Source organism: Bison bison, unplaced genomic scaffold (genome assembly GCF_000754665.1).
Source record: "Bison bison bison isolate TAMUID 2011002044 unplaced genomic scaffold, Bison_UMD1.0 scf7180017864284, whole genome shotgun sequence".
NCBI lineage: Eukaryota > Metazoa > Chordata > Mammalia > Artiodactyla > Bovidae > Bison > Bison bison.
The window spans coordinates 140,355-150,095 of record NW_011494856.1 but is presented as its reverse complement, the minus strand read 5'-3'; the positions used below and the strand labels follow the sequence as shown (position 1 = coordinate 150,095).

The 9,741-nt window shown below is 42.2% G+C and overlaps 1 protein-coding gene and 1 non-coding gene across 2 annotated transcripts; both read right to left on the bottom strand.

Annotated features, from left to right (window-relative positions):
* Nucleotides 1–6,557: 6,557 nt before the first annotated feature.
* Nucleotides 6,558–7,562, bottom strand: LOC104995585 (olfactory receptor 52K1-like). Its single transcript, XM_010849519.1, has one exon. It carries the CDS (start codon nt 7,560–7,562, stop codon nt 6,558–6,560), a length of 1,005 nt encoding a protein of 334 aa, XP_010847821.1.
* A 630-nt stretch (nt 7,563–8,192) lies between these two features.
* Nucleotides 8,193–8,265, bottom strand: TRNAG-CCC. The gene has a single exon. It is a non-coding gene; the product is annotated as a tRNA-Gly (tRNA).
* Between the last annotated feature and the right edge of the window lie 1,476 nt (nt 8,266–9,741).

Here is a 9,741-nt window from a genome sequence, read left to right as displayed (position 1 = left end):
TTTAAAATAATTTTGCACCTAGAACTCTCTCAATAAGTAGCTGTTGAATTGAAGAGCAACAAAAATAAACATCTCCACAAGTTTCATAGAATTGTCCCTTATTACAGGGGGAGGATGTTCTTGTTAGATTACAACAGGAATAAGAAAAAAAAAAAAGGATTCAATGAACTCTAAGATAAAACAATTAACTTCTTTAAAGTCTAAGCTGAGCAGTAAGGGCTTCACTGATGTGGCATTTGGGCTAAATGTTGAAAGATGTCATAAAAATAAACAGTAGTGGGACTTCCCTGGTGGTCCAGTGGTTAGGAATCTACCTGCCAGTGGAGGGGACATGGCTGCTCTGGGAAGATTCCACAAACCCTGGGGCAACTAAGCCCATGAGCGATAACTACTGAGTCCACACTCTAGAGCACGTGATCTGCAACAAGAAAGATCACTGTTATGAGAAGACTGCACACAGCAACTAGAGAGTAGCCCCCTGCTAGCTGCAACTAGGGAAAGCCCACATGCAGCAACAAAGACCCAGTGAAGACAAAAATAAAATTAAGATAAAAGAAAAGAAAAAAATAAAGAGTAGTGATTCAGGTTGGGGAAAATCTGCAATTTAGGAAAGATTTAGATGAGGGAAGATTTTTCTAATCTGAAAATTATAAAGAGGAAACAGAACATGAGGATTCCCAGAGACGCAAAGAAAGATAATGAATGTATGCTGGCTGCTTAAAGAATTACCTTATAATTGACAGTTTATGTGGGAGTCTCACTATGGGTGAGACTAGAGAGAATTGGGTAGTAGATCACATCACTAAGTCTTATAATCATACTTAGGAAGTTATCAATATTCACACAAAAGCAACTGGGACCATGAAAATCATGTCACTCTTCATAGTAACTCTTGACCTCTCCAAATTGTGCTGTTTGTATCCTGAACACTTGACCTCTTGCCTGCTTTTGAATGACAGATAAGTAAGTAGTTTATATTTAAATTTTTCAATCCATTATTTTTCTCACGGTATATTGCTTTGTTGATTTCTTTCTCTATACTATACTTAAAAAAATTAAAAAACACATAAAAACCCAGTACTCACTCTGACTTCAGAGGCCTGTATTCATACCAGCTCTGCTGTGCTGCACCTAACTGGCTAGTCCTACCTTGTACTGTTCTTTCCCATTAGGAGAAGGGACTAAATGCACTGGAAATAGTTGGAATATATAATAGTAAATGATTAGTTTTTTAGATGGAGGCTGTAGAGGTACTTCATTTTCTAAGACATAGGACACATGGCTTACTTTTATCCTTCTTCTGTGGAAGATTCCAAGTCTAGCTGTGGATGTGAAATAGTTCTCAATCTACAACAATGACCTTGCTCCCAATCTAACACAGCCGGGTGTGACTTCAGTGCCTTTGAAAATGATGAAGCACACGGTATACAACTACCATGCCACGTTCAGCCAAATTATCACTGTCCTTTTGCAATATCTCTGTGGAAACTCTAATTTAGCTTAAGAAATCAAGTCTCTTTAACTGAAATATTGTTGCTTTTTGCATTTAAAAAACCCTGTAAACACATCTGTGGGTGTTTAGTTGCCAAGTCATGTCCGACTCTTGCCACCCCATGGACTGCAGCCCGCCAGTCTCCTCTGTCCATGGGATTTTCCAGGGAAGAATACTGGAGTGGGTTGCCATTTCCTTCTCCAGGGGATCTTCCAGACTCAGGACCTGAACCCCAAACTCCTGCATGGCAAGTGGATTCCAGCATTGCAAACAAATTTGTTACGGACTGAGCTACGAGGGGAAGCCCAATATACATTTAGTTTCTGTTTTAAATTCATGCGCTAGAGTGAGGCATTTCATTCTGCCTTAAATCATAAATGACTAACATTTGAATTCTGAAATAGTGTGGACAAATACCTTTTCATATGCTTATTTTCTGAAGTGACTGTCTTTTATCTATCTATGTTACCTTCTGATAAACTAAATTATCTTTTTCTTGCTGATTTGTAGTTATTCTTTATATTTTCTGGATACTAGTTCTTTGTTGGATAAAGTATTATAAGTATCTTCCCCAAATCTGTGGCTTGCTTTTTCACTTGCTTATGGCATCCATCTTTTGATTGAGACTGTGTCTAGTACATTGGATACCTTTGTACAATTTATAAAAATGCTCCCTTTCTGATGGCTTGGTAAGTGTAATGTGGGCTGAATTTCAACTTTCACTTGCTTCTGTCAGATGTCTTTGTGCAGATCACCTATATAATGCATTACATAACAGTGGCAGCTCTGCTTTTGATTATCCAAAATTCTAAATTTTAATGTAGTCAAATTTACCACTTCTTTCCTTTATGTAGTCAAGTTTGTATTACTTTTTTCTTTCTTTTATAAAAAGTTGGTACTTGTGTCCTACTTAGAAAGACTTCCGTTACTCCAATGTTGTGATGATATATTTCTTTATCTTATAAAACTTTATGGTTTGGATTTTTAACATTTAGATGTACCTTTTGTTTAATGTTTCCAATAAATAATTAAGTGTAATGTAGGAAATGGCAACCTGCTCTAGTATTCTTGCCTGGGAAATCCCATGGAGAGTCGCTAAGTTGTGTCTGACTCTTTGCAACCTGATAGATCGAAGCACACCAAGCTTCCCTGTTCTTCACTATCTCCTGAAATTTGCTCAAACTCATGTCCATTGAGTCAGTGATGCCATCCAACCATCTCATCCTCTATCACCCTCTTCTCCTCCTGCCCTCAATCTTTCCCAGCACCAGGGTCTTTTCCAATGAGTTGGCTCTTCACGTCAGGTGGCCAAAGTATTGGAACTTCAACTTCAGCATAAGTCCTTCCAATGCATTCTTGCCTGGAGAATTCCATGGACAGAGGAGCCTGGCGGGCTACAGTCCATGAGGTCACAAGGAGTCGGACATGACTGAGTGACTAACACACAGGTAGATGTTAGGCAATTTGATACCGTAAAGATGGAACTGAGAGAGAGATAAAATGCCGAGGGACTGCTTTGGTGAAAGAAAGTGAAAGTGAAGTCGCTCAGTCATGTCCAACTCTTTGTGACTCCGTGGACTGTAGCCTACCAGGCTCCTCAGTCCATGGGATTTTCCAGGCAAGAATACTGGAGTGGGTTGCCATTTCTTTCTCCAGGGGATCTTCCCAAGCCAGGGATCAAACCCAGGTCTCCTGCATTGTAGGCAGACGCTTTACCGTCTGAGCCACCAGGGACTGCTTTGGTATGTGTCTTCTAATTCTGTGAAAACTTCCTCTTGCCTTTAGAAGAGTAAAGTCTCAAGGAGAGCTCAGAGAGGGCTTTCTGTGCTAATATTTTCTTTTGTATGTCTGCTTTTGTTCTTTGTTCATCACGCTGACCAAGCAGCTCAACCTTCAGGCATAGCTAGGTTTCAAACCGACGTCTCATGGACTCTAACACCCTTGCTTTTTGCCATGTTGAACAGTGTCTTGAGGTGCTACCAGTGAACATGAAGGCAAGGCCTTGAGGGACTGGATGGAGAGGATTAGGACATGTTCTGTCATATTTTGAGGTCATACTGAACGGTTTGGACAGTCATGGGACAGAGCAGTATCTGACCCAGAAAGGAGTAGCCTCCTTGGACCAGAGAGAATTGTGACCCTCTGCCTCCCTTATATTTTCCCTAGGGCTGATAGCTCACTGAATTTAATCAAGAAATATTTATTGGGCTTCTTTGCAAGCTTGAATGTTTCTGGCAGAGAAGGAGAGTGGTGGAGCAGGACAGTGCTAGTAGCTGGTATATCCTTAGACCAAGAGTGTCCTGAGGGTGAGGCTATTTCCTCCTGCAGGATAAAGAGCTCAGTTCCTTCGTCTATGTCGAAAGACCACAGCTCCCCCACCAACCCGGGTGCTGCCCTCGTTATGCTTCTTTCTTTGCACACTTAAGCTTGAGAAGGATGACTTCTGTGCTGCTGTACTCTCCTGTTTCCAAGGACACTGTGAACACACCAACACGCTTGCCTATTCTTATCATGTGTTCGCCACTCCAAGTTCTTCCTAAGAAAAATCAAGACATATGCCACTCCCCACCCCCTTATGGCTGCTATACTCATGACACGTTGTTACTCTGAAACAGAACTGGTGGAAAACTTGGGATATAGGTTGGACTGGTGAAGATGAGAGCAGGTTAGGCCTCCTTTCACTCTTGCTACATAGGGGCTTCCATCTTCTTTCCAGCCTGCCTGTCTTTCACTGGCCTTTTCTGGAGGGCATTGGGCTCTGTTAGGGGCCTCTTGCTATGTGCTGGGAAACCACCTGTCTCCCAGTCTTTCCAAGGCTCATGATATGGGTAGCCATATCTTGACATAATTTAAAAAAGTAGTTCCCTAATGTTGCTTAAAATGATTGTTTTCCTAATTTTGCATCCCCTTCCTTCTTCATCATTGTTATCCATAACTTTAAGATCCTTTCCCCATTTTCATAAAGGACATTGGCTCAGGCTAACTTTCCTCCTCAACCCTGGCCATTCTCCTGGACTATGGTATGGATCATTCATGAAAATGATCTATCCAGCATCTTTAAGGGTTGTTTGCCTTCTTCAACATCAGTGACATGTTCTCTCTCCAGTCCAGGCTGTGAATACGTGAGCATACCCTAGATCATCAACCATAAATGCACCACCTCTGAAGTCTTCTATTTTAGTAGCTCTCTTTCAAACTGCCTTATTCCTTCGCCTTAACATAACAGTCCCTACTTTTATATCTCATGATGACCTCTAGGCCTGTCATCTTTCTTCCATTGTTCAGAATCCTCCTGTCTCCCCTGCCCTTCACAAGTTGGATGGCAGGCAGCTCAATGGCTCTCTCTCCAGTACTCCTGTCCTGATGTACCCTGCTGAGAGCTGGGTGAAAGCTGTTCCCAGACTGCTAAGTGTTTCTAGAGAAACAGCGCAGCTGTGCACTTCTGTACACATCTTTACTCCTCTCTGTATCCAAAGAAGAGGGTTCCTTTTCTCAAGACCCAACTGTCCCTCCTTTAAAGGATCATCCTTTAATTTTCTCTCAACTAGTTCTCCTCTCCCTATGAGGCAGATAATATTATTATCTCCATTCTGCAGACAAGGAAACAAATTCAGAGAGAATTCCAAGATTGTCGCATGGTCCTCCCAAACTGTAAGTGGCTAAGCCAAGAATCAAACCCAGGTCTTTTCCTCTCTCAGTGTCACACTTTTTTTTCTGCTTTGCAAAGTTTACCCACATCCTCTTGACCACCTTCCCTTCTACCTACTGCTGTCTATTCCCCTCCATAAACTTCTGTCTTGATGCACTCAGAATCATGGGAGTTCATTTCTGTCCCCACCATTCTGAGGCATTAACATCAATTGACTAAGGCCTATGCCTCCTCTAAAAGGTAAAGTCCATGAAAGCAAGAACCACATTATGCTCATCATAGTATCTCCAGGAACCAAGGAAGGGAACTGCCCTTGTTAAAGTACTCATCAACTTCCACAATATTACTTAGTCAAATCCTCATTCTCCTTGACCCATTAGAGGACTGAAACCTGCCAACCACTCCAACCTTCTTAAAACAGTCTCCTCCCTTGGCTTTGGTGAGGCCATTCTGTCCTTGTTTTCCTCCTGCCTCTGATTCCTACACACAAATTCAACCTTTAGAAATCCCTTCCATCTCTCTACCTCTCTTCATCCCTGTGTCTGTACTCAGGTCCAGGCTACCATTGTCTCTAGTGTTAAGCCTCCAGGCTTGTCTCCCTCTAATCCACACTCTTCTGTGACTGCAGAGTGACAATTGTGAATCACAAGTGTGGTTTTGCCACTTCCCTGCTTCAGAGTCTTCAGTGGCTGCCTGGAGTAAAAACTCAAACTCCTTATCATGACAGATAAGGCCTTTTATCATCTGGCCTCTATTTATCTGCCTGCCAACCCACCCTCACTTCCCACCAGACCCCCGTGCTCACTCTGTGGGGGCTGCTGTGGAGTTTTTGATCTCTATGCTCTGATTTCTATGCTCATGGTGAGCCTCTGTGGCTCACCATGCTGTTCCTCTGGTCTAGAGTGCCTTTTTTCTTTCCATCTCCTTCCTCTCCAGTGAACACCTTACCTTATCCTTCAAACACAAGCCAGATTCATCTTCTCTGTGAAGTGTTCCATGTCAGTGATTGCCCTTCCTATATATTTCCACAGAATTTTGTTCATAAAGCTATTATTGACCATTACATGCCTTTACAGCGTGCTAGATTGGGACCTCTTTCAGGGGAGAAAACAATTTTTTTCTTTCAAGTGTGTGGCTAACATGATGTATGTGTACTAGATGTCTGGTGAATGAATGAATGAATGAATGAAAACTACATGCAGAAAGAAGGGGAGAAAATTGAGAAACCAGTGACAGAAGCTTATTTTGAAGTTGGTTACTGTGGAACTCTGGATGAATAGCCAGTTTTCAGAATATGCCTAGAAGATTCTCAAAGATGACTGTAGACAGCCAAAACCTACATACAGCAGGGATGGGTCACTTGCACATTTACCTACGTGATAGTGAGAGTGATTAGGGCCTACAAGTCATGGCGAGTCAGGCAGGAAGCTCCCTATGTGAGGGCAGGGGCTGGAGCTTCTCACTGGAGACCTGGTGTTGTGCCCGTTGGAAGGCAGTTGCCAGATGCTGCCTGATTTCCTTGGTCCTGGCCCCATAGATGATGGGATTGAGCAGACATGGAAGCAGCAGGTAGAAGGCACTGAGCAGGTTGTGCACATCCTGGGAGGCAGTGCGGGCCACGCGGTAGACGATGGATGAGGACATGGTGGACGCGTAGACGGTGAAGATGACCAGCAGGTGGGAGCCGCAGGTGTTCAGGGCTTTTGAACGTGCTCTGCCTGATGAAATTCGAAAGGCTGCATGGATGATGCGGGAGTAGGAGGCTCCTAGCAGCAGCATGTCCAGGACTCTGTTGAAGATGCGGACAGTGAGCCCCACAGTCTTGTTTAGGGAGATATCCCCACAGGAAAGCTTCATCAGGGCCATGTGCTCACAGGCAAAGTGGTGGATCACATCTGAGCGGCAGAAACGAACCCTGGAGGCCAGCGCCACCACTGGAGCCACAATGCAAGTGCTCCTGGCAGCTGCCGCCCCCACCAGGCCAGCCAGCAACTGACCTGTCACTATCTCTGGGTAGCGGAGAGGGTAGCAGATGGCGACATAGCGGTCCAGGGCCATAACCAGGAGGATGTTGCAGTCAAAGACAATGAGGAAGTAGATGCAGAACATCTGGACCAGGCAGCGAGCTAGGGAGATGCGGCTGAATCGGGAGGAGAAGCTGAGCAGCATGGCAGGCACTACAGTGGTGGCGGCACAGATGTTGACAGCCAGGAGCAGAGCTATGAGCAGGTACATGGGCTGGTGCAGGCTCCTCTGGGCCACCACCGTGTGGATGACCAGGGCATTGGCAGAGACGATAACCAGGTAGATGCTGAGGAAGGGCAGCACCAGGAGAGCTCGGGACTCCTTCAGCCCCGGGAAGCCCAGCAGGACGAAGCTGGTATAGGACAGGTTGGAGCTGCCGTTGGTCCATGATGACATCTTCCCTGGGGAGTGGGATGGCTCTGGGGAGAAAAGAGGGGCAGGAGGCCTGGTTTCTGCACCCACTAGGGCTTGCCCCAGCTTTCCTAGGTTTTGATCTTCATGAATCTCCAATATCCCTAGAGAAAAAATGACAGACTAAAGCTCATTATTTAATGAGATATGCATCTGTGGATAAATCTTTGCATTTCAAATAAATTCTTCAAGGTAGATTTTAGATGTAGAATTATTGGTATCATATAATATGAACATTTATGAAGGTGCAAGTAGATTTCCAAGAAAGTTGTCAGTCTTGTCATTGGTGCTAGTACTAAATTGCCTTGAGTAAAAAAATTAATCCTTTGATGGTGAAAATACTATCTCATGTTAACTTGCATGCTGCCTTTTAGTTGTGGCATGTGGGATTCCGTTCCCACATGTGAATTTTCTACTCCTATCTTTTGCCCATGCACTACTAGGGATTGTTTCTCTTAACAGTTTAAAACCATTGTTTCCCCTTTTATCCATTGAAACAGATTTTCCAAATCTTGTTAGTATTGTTTTAAAAATATTTGTTTGTTTATTTATTTAGGTTGTGCTGGGTCTCAGTTGCTGCACATGGTGTCTTTAGTTGCGGCCTGTGGGATTGAGTTCCCTGACCAGGGGTTGAACCTGGGCCATCTGCATTGGGAGTGTAGAGTCTTAGCCACTGGACCACCAGGGAAGTCCCTTGTTAGTATTTTTATCTTATTTATGATATTAAGACTAAGAGTTTTAAATTTATAAAATTAAATCTCTAGACACCTCTTCGTGAGTTCTTTTCTTGGTTTATTAGAATGATTCTCATTCAAAGATCAAAAAGATAGTATACTGTATTTTGTTCTTCTTTAAAGCACGGCTTAATTTTTTTAATTAAGTTTTGATACACATGAAATTCACTTTGCTATGTGACATTAAGTCATGATCTAACTTGATATTTTTCTCCCAGGGAGCTAAATAATTGTTCTTGTGTCATTTCCTACACTGCTTTGTGTCACAATCTTTATCCTGGATTAAGTTCTGACATGTGAAGTGGTTGTTTTATAGGTAGTGATAGTCTGTTTGTTCTTGTGCCAATGCCATGCTATTTTTTATTTTTAAAATTTATTTATTAATTTAAAAATTGTACCATGCTATTTAAAAAATAAAGCTCTATCGAGATATAATTCACATATGCACATTGACATGTACACGTCAATGGTTTTTAGTAAATTCACAGAGTTGTGCAACTATTACCACAATCAACATTGTCATCAGCCCAAATAGAAACCTGGTACCCCTATTTTTCCCCAACCCCCTCAGCCCTATGTAACCCAATCACTAATCTACTTTCTGAGTCAGTGAATGTGCCTACTTTGAACAATTGATATTAATGGAATCATACAACATGTGCTCTTTTATGGCTGGTTTTTCTCACTTAGTATAATGTTTTTAAGGTTCATCCATGCTATAGCATGTATCAGTATGCCATTCTTTTTAAATGGCTGAATAATATTCCATAGTATGGCTATATCACATTTTATTGATCCACTCATCAGCTGATAGACATTTGGGCTGTCTCCACATTTAGGGTATTATGAATTCTCTGAACACTCATGTACAAGCTTTGGTGTAAACATATGTTTTCATTTCTCTTGGAAATACCTAGGAGTGGAATTGTGGAACCACCGCAATTGAGGAACTACCAGATTGTTTTCCAAGGCAGCTGCACCATTTTAAATTCACACCAACAATGGATGAGCATTCCATTTTCTCCATATCCTCGCTAATACTTATTACCTCTCTTTATTATTCTGGCTATCCTAGTGGTTTTGACTTGTGTTTTTCTTTTCCTTTTTGTTTTGGCTTTGTGGTGCAGCATGTGAGACCTTAGTTGCCTGACCAGCCCCTCTTGCTTTTAAAGCACAGAGTCTTAATCACTGGACGAAGGAAAATCCCTGGTTTGTGTTTTTCTGAGGGTTGACGGTGTTAAGAATCTTTTCATGTGCATATTGGCCATTTGTATTTTTTTAAGAAGTGTCTATTCAAATTCTTTGTCCATTTTTAACTTAGTTATCTTTTATTACTAAGTTGTAAGAGTACTGTATTTTATTGATTACCATAACTTCATCATTTATTTTAATTTCTAATAAAACTTATCTTTACAAGTACTTTTGTTAAA

Bases quoted from the DNA above. Each gene is read 5' to 3' on its own strand.
- LOC104995585 (XM_010849519.1), bottom strand. From the start codon at position 7,562: ATGTCATCATGGACCAACGGCAGCTCCAACCTGTCCTATACCAGCTTC.